The following is an 18361-nucleotide window of genomic DNA, read 5'->3' as shown; positions in this document are numbered from 1 at the left end:
TTATAACATTAAGGTTCTGGCTTATTACTTTCACCTTATAACATTAAGCTTACTTTTACCTTATAACATTAAGGTTCTGGCTTATTACTTTCACCCTTATAACATTAAGCCAGAACCTTAATGTTATAAGGGCCAATGGCCCTTATAACATTAAGGTTCTGGCTTATATGCCCTTATAACATTAAGGTTCTGGTTTATATGCCCTTATAACATTAAGGTTCTGGCTTTTGCAGTCTTAGTTAGATTTAGATGTGTGGTTTAGGCACCATACTAGTATTATTGATTTACTTTTTCAATTTAATTTCTAATTCAATTTTCATTTGGACATTAAGATACATGCATACATAGCTAGTAGTTATCTTTGTTTTTTTTTTTTTTGCCCTGAAAGCACCAATATATGTAGTTTTTATTCTTGCTTATTATGAGTTCAATTAGATCTATAATTAGATGAAAGGTGGTCCCAGACTTGAATCTAAATCTCCTAAAGAGATAGTCATGTTCTATAACTTTCTCAGCTTTCCTTTGTATCTAAAGTGAATATAAAGTTAAAATATAATGAAATTACATTAATTGTTGCTTTTGTTGTATTAAAAATGTATTAATATTTTACTGTTTCATTCTTCAATTTGAGGAAGCAAATATCTAACATCTTATGTGTTTTCAGAGGAAAAAATGATGTTTTAAGGAAACGACTGAGAACATTTTATAAAGAACAGAAAACATTACTAAACAAAGTGAATAAATCAAATTGTCCATATAAATATCTTTGTGTGATTGATTTTGAGGCTACTTGCGATGAAAATAGTAACAAGGATGTTAATTATCCACATGAAATTATCGAGTTTCCTGCCGTTTTAATTGAAACATCTTCCAAAACCATTGTAAGTATAATATCACTTTTAGTGTGTATGCTTCAGGTTGATATTAAGTTTTTAAAGAATTATTTTCAAATATATGGTCCAATTTTAAAGTCTACTGAAGATAATTATCAATTTGGCAATTATAAAATCTCAGATGCACAGTTAACACACTGATGCTAAAATGTCTTAGACATTTGAGCATCAGTGTGCTAAGTGGGGTTGAGTTTTTCAAACTGAAATACTTGCTACATTCAAATTTTACTTTTCTGGTTCTGTTATATATAACAGAGTAAAAGTATGCCAGTCAGTCAATGATCCTCCAAGATTTTTACATTTTTGAACTCCAGATCTTGAAATGTCAAGAAATGCAAAAAAATTTGAGAGGTTTTTCTGTATGTATGAATGTGTGTGTGTGTTAAAGTTTGATGGTTTAAGATCATTGACATGGGGAGATAGAAGGAGGTCACGTGTCAAATTTCGAGTAGGATTGGACTTAAATGATGATTTTACTTCTTATTAGCATTTACAATTTTTATAAAACTAATCTCTAGCCTCAAAATTAAGCCTTTTGTCATTTTATACAGTAATAATTAAGTTTATATTCTTAATTAAACAGATGGTATCACATGCAGTTTTAAATGTTCCCATGTTAAGCAACTCATCACTAGATATTTTTAACATTGTGTTAGTATAATGCTGCAATTTGAGAATGAAAATTTAGAAGAAAGCAAATGTTAAATTTTGTGTTAGACTTGGAAAATCTGTCGGAGATCATTGAAGTGTTTCGGGAGATGTATGGTAACTAATGGGTGAGATCACAGTCTTTGAGACCTTAAGAAGGCAAGACAGGTCAGAAGTGCAACAAAGAGCATGTCGAGCATTTTTTTCAATCATAAGGGAGTTATGTATTGGAAATTTGTTTCTCCCAGCCAGATGATGAATTTAGACTTTTACTGTAATGTTTTAATATGAGTGCATGAGGATGTCCATTGCAAAAGACCAGAACTGTAGTACAATCAAACCTGAGTCCTTAATCATGACAATGCTACTGCATACAAAGCCTTGAAAATAAGGATTTTTGGGGATAGTCTTTCTCACCTTTCTTACTTGCTGAATTTAATCCCTTTTTACTTGTTTTTTGTTCTCCAGAATAAAATTGAAGCTCAGTGTTTCAATATGTTCAAGGAGATTAGTCTGTTTCATAGCAGATACTTTGGAATTTTTGAAACAGTGACTTCCAAGGAACATTTGAGCCTTGACAGAAGCAGTGGAATTGCCGAATAAAGGCAGGGGGGCTATTTTGAAAGGGATGAAGTCAAGTTTAAATTAGTTAAATATTAAAATTCTTTATAGACCAAATCTGGGTTTTTTTCTGATCACTCGCTATTTCTGTTATTATTCATAATATAATAGTATCTATGTATTAACCACATCAAATTGGATCATACTTTCTGAATAATACTGTACTTATAATCTATTCTTTTATAAATGTTAACAAATTATCATTAAAATGGTTTGTTTTCACTTAGGTTTCAGAATTTCGTGAATATTGTCGTCCTGTCTTAAATAAAAATTTAACTGAATTTTGCATGTCCCTAACTGGAATAATGCAGGTAAGTTTTTGAATTAATCAAAAAAAATTTCATTTCTATGATAAATTGTGTAATTAAACAATGAAATTCAAAATCAAACTTTCTGATACATAATATCAAATTGTTCATCAAAAATCATTTTTCAAAGCATAAAAAATATATATAAATGAATGAAATATAGAGGAAAAAAATAAACTTTGTTTTCTTTTATTTGATTTATTTATGTGTATGGTCCTATGATTTATTTTGACAAGTAAAATCATAGTAAAATGAATTACACTTTACGCCTACATTTAAATATATAAAATAAATACACTTAAGTGTTGTGGCGTTACTGTTTGCAAATATTTAGAGCATAAAAGGCGCTCGCGAAATCATAGGAAATGATGCCTTTATTTGATTGTAAGAAGGTAATTATATATTTACAGATAAAGAAATTTGTATAATTATAATCAGAATTAATATTTTTAAAGTGTTTTTAACTTTATTCAAATATTATGTGTAATTTTTGGTTCAAATGCTTCAGATTATTGAAGTCTAATATTTCTAATTTACAAGCATTAAACTATAATTGAACAGTTTCCAGTTAAGTTTCAGAAGTACAGGATCTTTCAAATTAATGCTATCACATTAAATTACTGTTACCATTATCAGAGAAGTGTGAGACTTACACTAATCAATAGAGTAACCATTTGAGTTTTGTCTCCCATCTGTATTATGCCCCATCTTGTCTCATTGACTACTACCTCTAGGAAATGTCATAAACAAAAAAGCAGTGGAATCTAAACAAAAAATATTTGACTTCAGCCATTTGAAATTTTAGTTCTTGAATTGTGGAATGATGTTTCATTTCTCTTTTCATTAAACTATTAAAGATAAATAGTAGTAGGTTTGAATCTATCAGCATGATTTTTATAAGTGTAACTTTTGTGTAGTTATAAAAATAATTTTGAGTTTTTATTTTTAATATTAGAGATTATAAAATTAAAAAAAATTGATTTATTTAAAGGATGTGGTTGATAAAGCAGATACTTTTCCCTTTGTTCTTGAAAGATTTATGACGTGGATGGCTAGCTACAAACTTGGGTGTGGCAATTCATTTGCCATTGTGACGGATGGGTAAGAATCACTTCTCAAGTAAATTGTAGATAGATAAAAAATAATTATATTTAAATAAATTTATCACTTTTTAAGAATGTGATTGTTAATTTTAATGTATTCATTAAATTTAAAGAATAAGATCAATCAAACCTTTTAGTAGAATTAGTCAGTCCTTCTTGAGAGTTGAACAAGAATGTCCTAACTCAAATTAATTACAAAATCTCATAAAAGTCAATAACCTTTGCAATAGGAGAAATTATAAATCTATTCTCTGGGTGATGTATGTTTAAATTCTGCCATTATATTATCTGTTCATATCAACAAAGTTTATTTTCTAGTTACAAAATATTTCAGGAGTTATTGCAGTGTAGTCTTTAGTTGGAGGAAGGATGTAATGTTTGAGGACACTTGCCATCGAGCCAGTGCCTTCAATAATAAGACATGTACGAATTTATAGTCATGGCTATCTCATTGTCACACGGGTGATAGTTCTATTGCAAAGATCATACTCTGAAGCATGTAGCCTTGTCACAGAGGATAAGATATGTGCATGAATCTAGTGGTTTTGCTATATGTTATGTCTATGTTGTATGCTTAGAATTTTGTTAATATGGATTGATGATATGAAATTTTTGAAGTAAATTCATTAAATGCATGAAAATATGTACGGTTTTTTCTCTTGTATTTATTCTTTAGAAATATAGTGAAGTGTCAAAAATCTGGACTAATTCGGACCAAACACTATCCGGATTTTCAAATACAATGGTGCCCTGTACTTTAGATCTGGTTCATTCCAGGAAGCCATTCAAACTCTGAATTGAAGTCTGAAACAATTTTCCCATTAGAAATAATGGAAAGTTAATTAATCTGTTCCCAGATTCTAAACAATAACCATTTTGATAAACTTAGATAGCAAGTAAATTTAATTAAAGATAAAAATAACACAATTAATATCTTAAATAATAAATTAAAACTTGAAAACAAAACATAAAATATGTATATACTGATTTTAAGAGAAAAATTCACATAAAAAGTCATTAAAGAACATTTTAAAAAACATTTTAATATCCTGCGAGTGCTTTTGACATGTTTTATGTAAATTTTTAGTAAAACTCAGTAAAGTCAGTAAAACTGTTGGCGTGATATCCACGCTGCATATTTAAGTTACTTAACAAGATATGTGAATACTGTATAATAAAATAAAAATTACATTTACTATAACTTAGTGAGGAGTGGCGATGTACCATGTTGCTCTTGGAGAGGAAGAGAATGATTACTATTTACAAACGAAGATACTTTCCATAAACACAACAAATAACTGTATTTCTGGTTTTTTTCTTTCTCTTCTGTTTCTTAACACTACTGGTTAAAAGTTTTAGATCACACCTTTAGCCACATTTGTTGCTTTTATTGCTTTCTTATATTTAAGAATGATAATTGTTGTTGACTTCGGCATCTTAAATGTGGCAGTCGGAATGACTGCATAGGTACTGCTTTCATGCTTTGCAATAAAGTTACTTTTTTCACCTCAACCATCACCACTACAACCTTCTTGCTTCCACATATTTCTTGGGAGCCAAGGTTAATAGCAGGGCTGTGGAGTCGGAGTCGGAGTCGTGGAGTTTTGGTGTTTTAGGCGGAGTCGGAGTTGGAGTTGGATGGTAAGGAAAAGTCGGAGTCGGAGTTGGAGTCGGTAGATTTTTACGCGACCCCACACCCCTGGCAGGATTGTGGAGTCGGAGTCGTGGAGTTTTGGTGTCTTAGTCGGAGNAATAATCATCGCTATTGTATCGTTAAAAATGAGAAAGTTAAGCCTCGTTTAAATACTGGCTCCGTTTCATGGTCGATCCAGTGTTGCCAGCTAAAACACGTAAAAATAATATTAAAGTAGCCAAGACATAGCCAAATATTGTAGCGCCACATCAATAGCAAACATTTGAAATTTGCCGACTAGGACGGTCGGTTAACCAAGGGGTCGGTTGATAGGGGGTCAGATAATCGAGGTTCTACTGTAATTCACTATATACATATGTGATGTATTTATTTATTATTAAAGTAGATATTATGTATGTTATTGTAACTTTTATCAAACAAAAGAACAATTTTGCCATTTTTACATATAATTAATTTACTTTCATCAATTAGAAACTTAAGCCTCGTTTAAATACTGGCTCCGTTTCATGGTCGATCCAGTGTTGCCAGCTAAAACACGTAAAAATAATATTAAAGTAACCAAGACAGCCAAATATTGTAGCGCCACATCAATAGCAAACATTTGAAATTTGCCGACTAGGACGGTCGGTTAACCGAGGGGTAGGTTGATAGGGGGTCGGATAATCGAGGTTCTACTGTAATGGAAAGTGAATTAATCTGTTTCCAGACTCTAAACAATAACCATTTTGATAAACTTAGACAGCAAGTACATTTAATTAAAGATAAAAATAACACAATTAATATCTTAAATAATAAATTAAAACTTGAAAACAAAACATAAAATATGTATATACTGATTTTAAGACAAAAATTCACATAAAAAGTCATTAAAGAACATTTTAAAAAACATTTTAATATCCTGCGAGTGCTTTTGACATGTTTTATGTGAATTTTTCTCTTAAAGTCAGTAAAACTGTTGGCGTGATATCCATGCTGCATATTTAAGTTACTTAACAAGATATGTGAATACTGTATAATAAAATAAAAATTACATTTACTATAACTTAGTGAGGAGTGGCGATGTACCATGTTGCTCTTGGAGAGGAAGAGAATGATTACTATTTACAAACGAAGATACTTTCCATAAACACAACAAATAACTGTATTTCTGGTTTTTTTCTTTCTCTTCTGTTTCTTAACACTACTGGTTAAAAGTTTTAGATCACACCTTTAGCCACATTTGTTGCTTTTATTGCTTTCTTATATTTAAGAATGATAATTGTTGTTGACTTCGGCATCTTAAATGTGGCAGTCGGAATGACTGCATAGGTACTGCTTTCATGCTTTGCAATAAAGTTACTTTTTTCACCTCAACCATCACCACTACAACCTTCTTGCTTCCACATATTTCTTGGGAGCCAAGGTTAATAGCAGGGCTGTGGAGTCGGAGTCGGAGTCGTGGAGTTTTGGTGTTTTAGGCGGAGTCGGAGTTGGAGTTGGATGGTAAGGAAAAGTCGGAGTCGGAGTTGGAGTCGGTAGATTTTTACGCGACCCCACACCCCTGGCAGGATTGTGGAGTCGGAGTCGTGGAGTTTTGGTGTCTTAGTCGGAGTCGGATTGGTAAGGAAGATTCAGAGTCGGAGTTGGAGTCGGTAGATTTTTACGCAACTCCATAGCCCTGGTTAATAGGTAAGGGTTACAATATAACTGAACACACTAACCTTATTTTTATCCCAGCAGGATGGAAAAATTAACACAAATGTGAGAAAATTAAAACAAAACAAACTTTTTTGAAAATGATATTCTAACTGACTTACAATTGAAATTAATTAAAAAAAAAAAACAGAATAAAATGGAACATCTCAAGCATTTGGAAGCGCTAGAAGTATTTAAAACAGAAAAGCAGGGAACATATATCAATTTTAAAGAAGGAAAATAAATTTCCCATGCATGACAAACCTTATATGATATGTCATTATAGAAGATTTACTACAGCAAATAAAAATAAAGACACCCCATTGGTTAATATATAAATTTGAATTTATACTAAGTTTTCATTGCATTCCATTTTTGAAAATTGAAGTAATTTCATCAACCTGAAGCAGGTCTTAGGAGTAGACCAGAAGCATTTGTTTTGTCTTAATTTTCTTACATTTGTGTTAATTTTTCCATTCTGGTGGGAGAAACATAAGGTTAGTATGTTCTTTATTTTAATTACCTGCCAGTTTCTAGAAGATTAGAACATTTAAATGCACCAAACATAAAGTAAAAAAGCACTGAAAATATACTTATGCAATGCAAGAGATGCTTTCCCAGGGACAGTGAGAGACGACACACTGGCACACAATAGATGCCTTTTACATAACAAGCACATTTTTTCACTGTGTATGCAGTTTGAATGTAGAAGCATTATTTAAACTCTGGATTGAACTTCTCTTGAATTTAGCATTCAGACTTTGGAACATTTGAACTTAGAGTTGTTCAAAATATGAGGTCTTTTCAAAAAATAATCAAACTTTTTGAATTGAGTGGAAATGGAGTTTCCTAGTGTTGTGAGGTTGGCAACACTATGTTCATGATAACCTACTGAGTAAGCTGCTTTTTTTGGATTGTTGATATCGCATTTCGTTCACACATTATTGTTTTTTGAGTGAAAGGTGTTTCAATGTTCATGGTGATTTTTTCAATGTGTGATTTATGGGAACAATGATGCAATGTAAAGTTTTGTGTGAAACTGGGGAAAGTTTTACTGAAATATTTCAACTTTTGAATTAAGCTTATTGAGGCAATGCTCTAAGTTGTATGCAGTGTTACAAATGGTTTACCTGATTCAAAAGTGGTCGTCAGTCAATTGAAGATAACCCTCAACCAGGAAGGCCTTTGACCTCAACTGATGACACTCATGTTTACAAAATCAAGGATCCAATGCATGCAAATCATCATCTAATTGTCAGAGAACTTATAGAAGAGGTTGGGGTGTCAAAAGGGTTGTGCCATGACATTTTAATGGAAAAATTGAACATGCATCAAGTTACAGCAAAATTTGTTCCTTATTTGATGACCGAACAGCAGAAGGAAAATCGAATGGATGTTTGCCTGGAATTCCTTCAACAAGTCAATGATGACAAAACATTCATGCAAAGGATCATAACAGGTTGAGAGTTGGGTTTACAGTTATGACATTGAGACAAAAGTTCAATCATCACAATGGATTGGCAAGGATCTCCACACCTGAAAAAAGAACAACAGTCTCAATCAAATTTCAAGGTGGTGATCACTGTTTTTTTTCCTATCTCAACGGAGTTGTGTGCTTTGAATTTTTGCCTCAGGTCAAGCAGTCACCTGTCAGTACTCTGCAGATGTTTTGAAATGGTTGCATGAAAAAAATTCATAAAAGGAGACCAAAGTTGTAGCAAGACAACTCATGGTTCCTTCGCAGTAACAACATGCCTGCTTACTCAACCTTGTCAATTTACCAGTTTTGTGCCAAAAATCAAATGACACTCCTCTCCAGTCTCCCTACTCACCATTCCTGGCTCCTTGTGATTTTTTCTTGTTTTCAAAATTAAAATCAATGCTGAAAGAACATCATTTTGACATAATTGATGACATTAAAACAAATTTATCACAAGCATTGAAGAACATTCTGAAAGAAGTTTACCGGGACTACTTTGAAAAGTGGAAACACCACTGGGATAAGTGTGTGAATAAGGAAGGGGAGTACTTTGAAGGGGACAAGGACCAATAATCTGTAACTTGAAGAATAAAAATTAAAAAAAATGAAGGTGTAAACTCCAAATACTTTGTCATTCAAGTTTAGATGTTTTAAGTTCAAGTCCAAGTTCAAAGTTCAAGTTCTAAGTTCAAGTTCAAGTCCAAGTCCAAGTTTCACAAGGAAAGTTGTAAACTATATATTACATAATCCCTATGTTTAAACAAAAATTACACTAATCATAATTTCAAAATTAAAGAATTACAAATTTTGAATGAATATTAGCACATCAACAACATAAGGCCAAAACAACACTAGCAATGAATTTACTATTGAAATGGTTAGCCATTTTTCAACAGAAGAAACCAGATTTTTGATACTTCATCGTATATCTATAATTACTTTATATGTACAAGTGCATTTCTTTATTAAAAATTATTTATTTTGTTTACAGACCATGGGATATGAATAAGTTTTTGGTTGTTCAGTGTGATTTGAGCCATACTTCATTTCCAAAGTTTGGTAAAAAGTGGGTCAACATTTGTAAAACATTTGCCAACTTTTACAAGACAAAAAAGGTTAGATATTCTTACTAAATTTTTAATGGATTAATTATAGTATGTATTTTTGTATAGGTTTATATTTTATAGTATTCAACTGAAAGTGATCATATTGCAACTATTAAAATGCATTATAGTTTTAAACCTTCCATTTGACATCAGCTTCTAAACTTAACTAAATTGTCTACTTGTCATTAGTTTGATTATTGGATAGTTTCATATTCATTTCAACTAAATTACACTGAGCTATTCTATCTATTATTTAGTCAATCATTTGGATGTTTGCAACAGGAAAATCTATAGTGTTTATAAGGCTTGTATTTGTTTTCATATTCAAAATTTCTAAATTTAAACTCATTGAAATAAACCAAATGCAATATGAACAAATTCATGCTGCTGATATTCAAGTGATCCTGTTAAGTACAACTAATGACTTCTATAATTTACTTTTTGAATTGATCATAAATGTCCATTTCACAAACACTGAAACAATTAACACTCAAAGAGTTAATGTTTTTTTTATAGATTCTTTTGGTTTACATAATATTCCAGTTCAATTTTGAAATTTTTCCAATATATTTCATCTTATATTTAAGTGATTAGAACTGTAATATACTGATTTATTTTGGAACAGAACATAGACAAAAGCAGTCTTTTAACTTCAAGAATGGTTTTTTTTTTATTAGGGATGACAAATTTGTATACATCACAAAAGAGAAATATCAATCTTTCAATTCATTCACCTTCTCTTTTTGCACCAATTGCTTTGCTATTCCAAGAAATCCAAGTTAGCTACAGTTATTCCATTGATGTTAGATAATACCAAAATGTATTGAATTTTATTTACTAACATCAAATGGTGAAATAGTTATCTTTGCAGCATTGTAAACTGATAATAAAATAAAACTGTTTAATTCTTTTATGTATAAAGTAGCAAGCATGATTGGTAAACCGATTCACGTAAGTCTGTATGATGTCGAGCCTTTCTTTGATACCATATATCACATAATACTATATTGTTCGAGATCTAGATCAGTGTTTTTAAATCTTTTTTATCTCATGGCATACTTGAATCTATAATTAAATTTTACGTGACTTAAAGTTGTCCTTGTAAATATTGTATTGCCACTTAACGTAATTGTTTTTGTCTACATTTTCTGTGAATTAAATAAAAACAGTATTGTCATTCCTTAAAATAGCAGCAGGTTACAACAATGGTTATGTAAATTAATAATTTTCATTTAAGTAAGAAAAGCAATTAACGTTAAGTCTTAATTTGCATTTAAAAGTGGCATGGTAATTCTCTTTAGAAACCTGTCAAACGTCCTGCTGTTTTTAAGTTAAAATACTTTGAACTAAATATGGACAATATATTGATAGGTACATTTTTGATTTAAAGAAAATTTCATTTAAATGAAATAACCCAGTGTTATGCACATATAATTTTGCTTATGGTTTTAATTTTGACATGTACGCTTATTGTTCTTTGGGTTTCTTTTAAAAATAATTAATTTTATAATCTTAAAAAATTTTGTGGCACACCTATGATTTTTTCATGGCACACTTGTTGAAAATACTGATCTAGATGCAAGCTAATATTTTATACTAGATCTTGGAACAAGTACATATACATATGCTTGTTTTTATCCTTGTTCTGTATATATGTATATTGTAAGACATACGCCACTAAAAGAGTTTAATTCTAGGTTTCCTATGTCTAAAACCGCCATGGATTGTAGTGGTATAAATAAGTGTATTGCTTGCATTACTATATGCTATGTTTTGTGGCTATCGTGCTCAATCAAGCCACATTAGGTGGTTTGGGTCGGGATTTGGTGTAACTGTTCAAAGCCATTCAAGAAAATCTCAGGATTTAATGGAGATTTGTATCAGTCCCTAAAGTCAGTAGCTGATAGTTTTGGCCGTTCATCCATCCATCACTGTTCATCTGTTAGAATTGGTTATATTAAGACAACTTCAATTACATATCTTATACATTGAGTAAAATATTAGATGCTACGTTTAGACATTGATAGATTATATGTAAATTTATTATTAGCTTTTAATTATAATTGATTAAAGGAAAATATAGTTAGCATTGTCAAAATCAGTTATGTTATAAATAGAATTTTCAAATATACTAACATTTCTTTCACCTCTAAGGTAAGGGAATACATTGTTGGATGGATGGGAGGAAAAAATTCACTTGCATTATAAATTATGGGTAGCTGTGTGTGCTAGATGGATGGGCAAACAAAGGATCAGGTTGCATGGTAAGAAACCCATCAATATTCTCAATGAGGCAGTATTTCTACCTATCCATGCCTTGAGTGAATAAGGTCGCTAATACCGGTGCATGGTTTTCAAAACCTCTCGGTACTCTATCATTATAAGAAATTACTTTTTTTTAGGGGGATTTGTGTACATTTCTCTTGCTTTTGCAGATGTGCTTTTAATTTCTGTAATGTAAAAATACAAAGAATTTTATAATTTACAGCATCTTTGTCTAATAATCAAGAGCTCACTATCACTAATTCTTCATGTGTGTTAATCAGACAGAAAAAGACTCATCTGAATATTTTCGCTTTTTCTTCTGTTTTCCTGCACCATTCATATGCCCACTTACCTTTATGACACTAGAATATTAAATAATAACCGTGTTGAAAACTTTAAATTACAATACAAGGTAGAGATTGTAAAATATGTCGTAAATAAAATATTTTGTTTATTTCATATTTTATACACAATAAGTCGTTAAAGCTTTATCTTCCCCTTTTAGCCATATCATAATTGGTTTAGGCATATTACTATGTGAGATTAGCCGGGGGTACTAAACGGGAGTACCACTTAATCGACTCAAAATCGTGAGATTCGATCTCTAAATATTTTTAAGGAGGGCTTTTAGAATGTTAAAAGAAAGATCTAGATGGTGAGTTCTAGATATCTTCAGGATCCTAGACATCAGTTAATCAGATTTATTACATGTGGATTAACACGCGTTCATTTCAATATGGAGAGGATGAAGTATTTTGATTCAGACATAATGAGACTTAGTTTCAAACATAATATCAAATATTTAATAAGGAAAAGGACAAGTATACAAAGTGGACCTTCAATATATATCTATTTATACTATTGCAGAGAGAGCAATCATGTTTCCAGTTAAAATCATACTACCTCAAATTATATTCTTTTATCTTCTTCTTAATTTCCAGATAGCTGCGAATGTTCTTATCTTTGGTTAATTCTTCGGTGGCACTTTAATAAACATTTTCTTCTACTTAGGAACTTAAATAACAAACTTTGTATGAACTTCGGAGTTGATTATGGGCATTGGACGTGGGGAGATGATATGGAATAGGTTCTTCTCTTATGGAATTTTGTGGCGTACTCCTCGAATGATACTAAAGAATCCCTTTTTTTGATGTTTTTCTCCAATAAGAAAACTGTATTATTTTCATGTGTTTAGGAAGAGTGGGGGTTTACAGAGGGGTAACTGGACTGTATGTGACTCAAAATTTGTGAAGATAAGGGAAAACAAAAAGGATGTAGAACTTCTGTTCAGAAGGAAGTGAATTTTACCAGTTTCCTTCATTTTTAACTTAAAATTCTTTCATTTAAATCAGAAATATTATTTCTAACATTTATGGATTTGACATAAATTTTCAATTAATTAAGGGGGGGTGTTCAGAATCTCACAACTGTATATCAAAGACATTGACTGCCCTGTTATAAATTTGACATTTTAGCATGCATTTTACTTTAGTTATTATGTTTTATTTATATATTTTGTATTTTGAATTTAGCGTTCATTGAAGAAAATGTTGCAAACGCTGGACATGGAATTCGAAGGACGAAAACATTGCGGATTAGACGATGCTCGTAATATAGCCAGGATCGTAATTCATTTATTAGAAAAGGGTGCAACAGTTACTGTAAATGAAAGACTTTCATGGAATGAGTAAGGAATTTGCATAATTTTGATGTATTTAATATAAAAAAAAACACTTAATTTCATAATTATGGTTTAAACTAAAACTAAGACTGCTTTTTTGGACTTGAGAAATATTTTAACCTTTGTGTTAACAAAGGGAAGTAAAATATAATGTTTATTTAACATGGAAAAAACCAACTTTTTGTTACAGTATTTCAAATTTTTGCATAAATGTTCAAGTTTTAAATGTTTTCCAGTTCATACATGTGTTTGCCAGATAATCTAGGCTACTAAGGTGTTAACACAGGACTCAGGATCAAATCCCATGATCAAAAAATCAAGTATTTAGAGGGGTCTCTATTGGATATGTTAGGCCCTGTCCCTTGCCACTGAACCTGCAGACTTTCTTGGAGTTTTTAAACTTCAAGATAGTCCTTTTTGTATATATAAATAACAACAACTCAAAGCCCGAATAGTATATAATAAATTACCAAACGATCGCCTAAATATAATGCCTACCTCTAATGTCAAATTAGTTTAGTCCTTTTTGTTTTTGTTTTATTGTATTTTGAGAAATATAATATGTATTTATAATTATAATTTATTTTACAGAATTTCTTCAAGAGTAATAAGCGCATCTGGAGGATTTGGTCATAAAGATTAGCGAATTATTACAATAGTGAGGTCAAAACCTTTAAGCAAATCACAGAATAAAGTGGTCAAAAATTGGATTTTGTATTATACACCCAACATTGTACAGTTAAAACTTTATAATGTATATTTTTAATAATTGTTACATACAATATTTAAATAAAATTATAATTTGTACAATTTTTACATTTCTTTCTACATGAGAATATTTATTTATACAGGGTATATATTTATACTGATAAAACAATTGATTGTTACAAGTACGCTGGGTTGTGCTTATGAAGGATTTTCAAATGTTATCTCTGGAGTTTACAATTTAAGTGTTTTTATATAATAAATTTTCTATACAGTCGACCCCCCTATAAGATAGAGATACGTTCCATTCTTTAGGAATCTGATTTCTTACGAATCCTTCCAATCACAACCCGACACGTGCCAAGTTTATGGACTACGGCTGTTTGAAAGATTTTCTTCCATAAAATTAATCGATTCTAGACTAATCCGACTCAACATTTCCAAAATACGTATATTTTTATACATATTTTCCAAAATACCGGTCACAATTTTTTCGTAGTTTTATAGGAATCGTAATTATAGGGACCGTAATTATAGGGGGGGGGTCGACTGTATATTGCTTTCAATTTAGTAAAAATATTATCAGTAATATTTTTAATAATAGAAAAATTGTTGACTTTCTTTCAGATGCCATAAAAGCTTTCCTGTAAAGTTTTTAAGGATTTGGGTTGATAAATATTTACATATTTTATTTATATATGACTGTAAAATAAGTTACGTGGCCTAAAATAAGAAATTGTCAGTAATAAATTATCAAAAATAAAAAAAAAATAGTTTAAAGAGGAATGAAATACTGTCCTAGTTGCATTTGATGACACTATTCAACTAATCAATAGAATATGTAGAGGTTTATTGCTCAATAACTAAGTTTTATCACCAGAAAATAGGAAAATTCACTTTCATTTTATTGAAATATATGCTATAATTTTAAAATTGTAAATGTAAAGTGAATAACATTAAATGTGTTTATATTTGACATTGGAGTGATGAATTCGTAACTCCCCTGATGTATGTATTGTTGATAACGCTACAAACTTACTATAAACTTATACATTGTGTTCGGTTGTGGGCGAAAGATTTTATTGCCCACAACCGAACCGAACTCACATTGAGGTTTTCAGGTTCAAGAAACATACTTAAAAGAAACTTCTACATACATTTTGTATTTAGTACAACGTAGACTACATATACACACTATTTGCTGTGACAGATCCAAGTGATCAGTAGGATGCTATTCGCATATAGTTAAATAAATAAAATACAGTACGTATACAATAGTGTGCCGATACCCGTAATTTCATTCTTTACATGTTGATCCACTTATCCGAATTACTTTCAGAACGAATCAATTCGGATAACCGGAGTTCTATTGTGTATACATGCGTAAATTTACGATCCACCCCCATATACATCGATCCAAATCGAGCAAAGACAATTTCGAAACATTAATTTATCTTTATGACGTTTAGTTTTTGTTCTGTTAAAATTTAAATTAAATAAAGCTAGACAATGTAACACTAGGGTTTACTTGTAGCATATAACTTATATAAATTCAAAAATCCAGCAACAAATTGCGTAACTTTCTCAGCAGTTATGAGATTTTATTTTAAAAAATAACTTTTATATTATTAATCATAATAAATAAAATTGTATGTGGCGCCATCTGTTACGAGATTTTATAAGTTTTCATGCTGTATTTTTTTAAATTACTATATTATAGGCTTATATTTTTCCTAACAAATTGGTTGACTTTTAGGACCATCGTAATCGATAATTTCCGTTAATAATTTTATATATATTAAAAGTCTATTATTATTGTAAGTAAAATTTTCATTTAATTACCCATTGTCTTTACGATGTTCTATATTAATTTGCGTACTTATTAATTACGCTATTGCAATGCAATAAATAAATTTTTATTTCTCATCTGTAACAATAGTTTTTATCTTAAGCTTTTGATATACAAAAATAAATGACGCAGAGAATTCTTAAAAAATTATATTTATGTGGTTAACTCTTGTAATAACGAATATGCTTTTGGCATTGTTAATAGAAATTTTATTTGTTTGTATATATATAATAATTGCATCACGTCTTCTCACAGGCTGGTGGTGCTTACGGTTTTCCTCGGTGTGCTTCTCGGTGATAAAATATTAGAACCCGCTTGCTGTCTTCTGATGTTTTCTAAGTGAGACGTCTTCAGATTACCTAACAAGCGTAATTCTTCCATTTCTTTGTCCTAAAAATGAAAATTTTGTGGGTGACAAATATCATTTTGAAAATTTAATTGATGATAAAGTAAGGACATGTTTAGTAGGAATGATAAAGACAATTGCTACCTAATCAGGTTTTCTACCGCTTGGATGTGTACCAAGTTACCAAAGGTATGTACACAGAGCACATAACACAGAGACAGTTGCACTTACGATTGAGCCCGTCATGTAAAACACCACTATTCTTTTATGAATACTCTGTACATTTTAAGATAATTTATGTACAGTACAGTACATACCGTTTGTTGAAGCCTTAGAACCAAGGCTCTTCGACCATCAGCCATTCCTTGTGTGTATTTTCTTTGTTGCCTTAAACATTCTGATGGGTGTACTCCTCTCTCTACAACTAAAACTATTCTTGCCCACTGTAAATTAATTATTTTAATAATTAGTATGTTACAATTAGAATTGATATCAATCGAATTTAATGAAATTATTAAACCTGTCTCATCCATTCATTTCGCCTCTCTGCAATATCTTGGTAAGTCTTCCCCATCATAGCAATTAGCATATTAATAAGCAATATTGTTACAAGAGCCATATATACAATGAATAAAACCTGAAATAAAAAGATTTGTCTTTTAAAGTTAGCATAAGAAACCAAAGAACGTAAAATGGAATTTACTTTTGCCACTGCAGGATGATCAGTGTTGTCAAATTCTTCATAAATATCTCCAAATTCGGAAAGTGACATGACAAACATTGCCATGATGCTCTGTATGGGATCACAGAAGAAGTTTTTATCAGGTTCTCCAGAATGTGATAGAAAAATCACATAAAATGCTAAATAAAGTGAAGAAAAATATGAAATTTTTTGTTATTTTTTGAAAAAATATGCTTTAATTTTCAAATTTTAAACACTACCTTGTGAAAATCCTAAAACAAACACTAGATAGATAGTAACAAAGCACAGTAAATCTGTTAAAATCATTTTATATATCATAACTACAAATGGGCCAACCATTTTGAAGCCTCTGAAAAGATAAAAATTATATTAAAACGAAGAACACGATTCCTTTATATAAGATACTACAAATAATTTCACCTGCAAAAGAACAAAAAGTAAGGAGCTGTCGTTAGCATCACCAAAACTGCAGCAATATCTTCTACACTAGATAAACATGCTATGCGTAAGGGTATCATTAACATCACTAATTGGCACGATATCAGGAAAAGTACACGAGAGGGTACAGTCATCTATAGCGAAACAATAGATTTATACATCTTTCTTTAATTATAACAAAACTATAAATGGTTTTTCCTACCAGATTTTCCATAAATGTGTTATATCCTAAAAATCTTGCTTCTCTTACAGCCTGGATCAGGTATGTGAAAGCTCCAACTGCTGTCAGACATTCTAGTACTAAACGAAGCTGTGTGTACATATATATAAAATGTATAATTAGAAATTTAGAAATCCTAAAAAAAGTTGAAGTTACGACTCATTTTTGAATCGCTGATGACTGCCATTAATGTTTAGATTTGACAATTGCAATCATAAATGACGGTCTGACTTGTCAAGGGGATGCCTTCTGGAGGAATTATGGAAAACTGGCCTCTATTATTAGTGTTAGGGACGTGAAGGAAACCCGGAAAACTCTGCGTAACTAGTCTGCGTAACTAGTCTATTGATTAGGCACGAACCCACGACCATTATTCAGTGGTTTTATCCATTAGACTACTGGTGGGTGCGTAACTAATTAACAAGTTCTTGTACAAAAATATATTGTACTGTTCTTTTAAGTATTACTTACCACATCCACGAAAGTTTCCGTATTTAAGAGAATACATTTATCCTGCCCGTTCTGATTCGTAAAATTATCCGAATTATTTGTAATATTTTGGATATTTGAAGGTGAAATAGGTCCGGGTCTCAGGATAAAACAGCAAGAAGATATTAAAAAATAAATAAAAAATATACTGAACTGACGGTAAAATCTATAAAAATGG

General features: G+C 30.8%; 2 protein-coding genes across 2 annotated transcripts; one reads left to right on the top strand and one right to left on the bottom strand.

Annotated features, from left to right (window-relative positions):
• Nucleotides 1-605: 605 nt before the first annotated feature.
• LOC111615983 (3'-5' exoribonuclease 1-like) lies at nt 606-14186 on the top strand (the record flags this gene model as incomplete). Its single annotated transcript, XM_023357421.1, has 6 exons — nt 606-881; nt 2390-2473; nt 3462-3571; nt 9373-9496; nt 13285-13439; nt 14025-14186. Coding segments are annotated over 6 exons (801 nt in total), but the record flags the coding sequence as incomplete, so codon positions are not given.
• A 1967-nt stretch (nt 14187-16153) lies between these two features.
• LOC111615984 (transient receptor potential cation channel subfamily V member 6-like) lies at nt 16154-18008 on the bottom strand. Its single transcript, XM_023357423.1, has 7 exons — nt 17677-18008; nt 17457-17608; nt 17276-17385; nt 17037-17194; nt 16854-16970; nt 16651-16776; nt 16154-16377 (listed from the first exon to the last, which is right to left on the bottom strand). Exons 1-7 carry the CDS (start codon nt 17794-17796, stop codon nt 16237-16239), a joined length of 924 nt encoding a protein of 307 aa, XP_023213191.1. The 5' UTR covers nt 17797-18008; the 3' UTR covers nt 16154-16236.
• Nucleotides 18009-18361: the final 353 nt, after the last annotated feature.

The sequence above is a fragment of the Centruroides sculpturatus genome, unplaced genomic scaffold (assembly GCF_000671375.1).
Source record: "Centruroides sculpturatus isolate CEXI.00-Female unplaced genomic scaffold, Cexi_2.0 scaffold2794, whole genome shotgun sequence".
In the NCBI taxonomy this organism is placed as follows: Eukaryota; Metazoa; Arthropoda; class Arachnida; order Scorpiones; family Buthidae; genus Centruroides; species Centruroides sculpturatus.
Note: the sequence above shows the minus strand (reverse complement) of the source record. Positions and strands in the feature narration are given on the sequence as shown.

Coding starts and splice junctions, on each gene's coding strand:
- LOC111615984 (XM_023357423.1), bottom strand. CDS start 17,796: ATGTACACACAGCTTCGTTTAGTACTAGAATGTCTGACAGCAGTTGGA. Junction 17,386..17,456: donor TACTTTTTGTTCTTTTGCAG/GTGAAATTATTT, acceptor TTATCTTTTCAG/AGGCTTCAAAATGGTTGGCC. Junction 16,777..16,853: donor GAAATGAATGGATGAGACAG/GTTTAATAATTT, acceptor ATTAATTTACAG/TGGGCAAGAATAGTTTTAGT.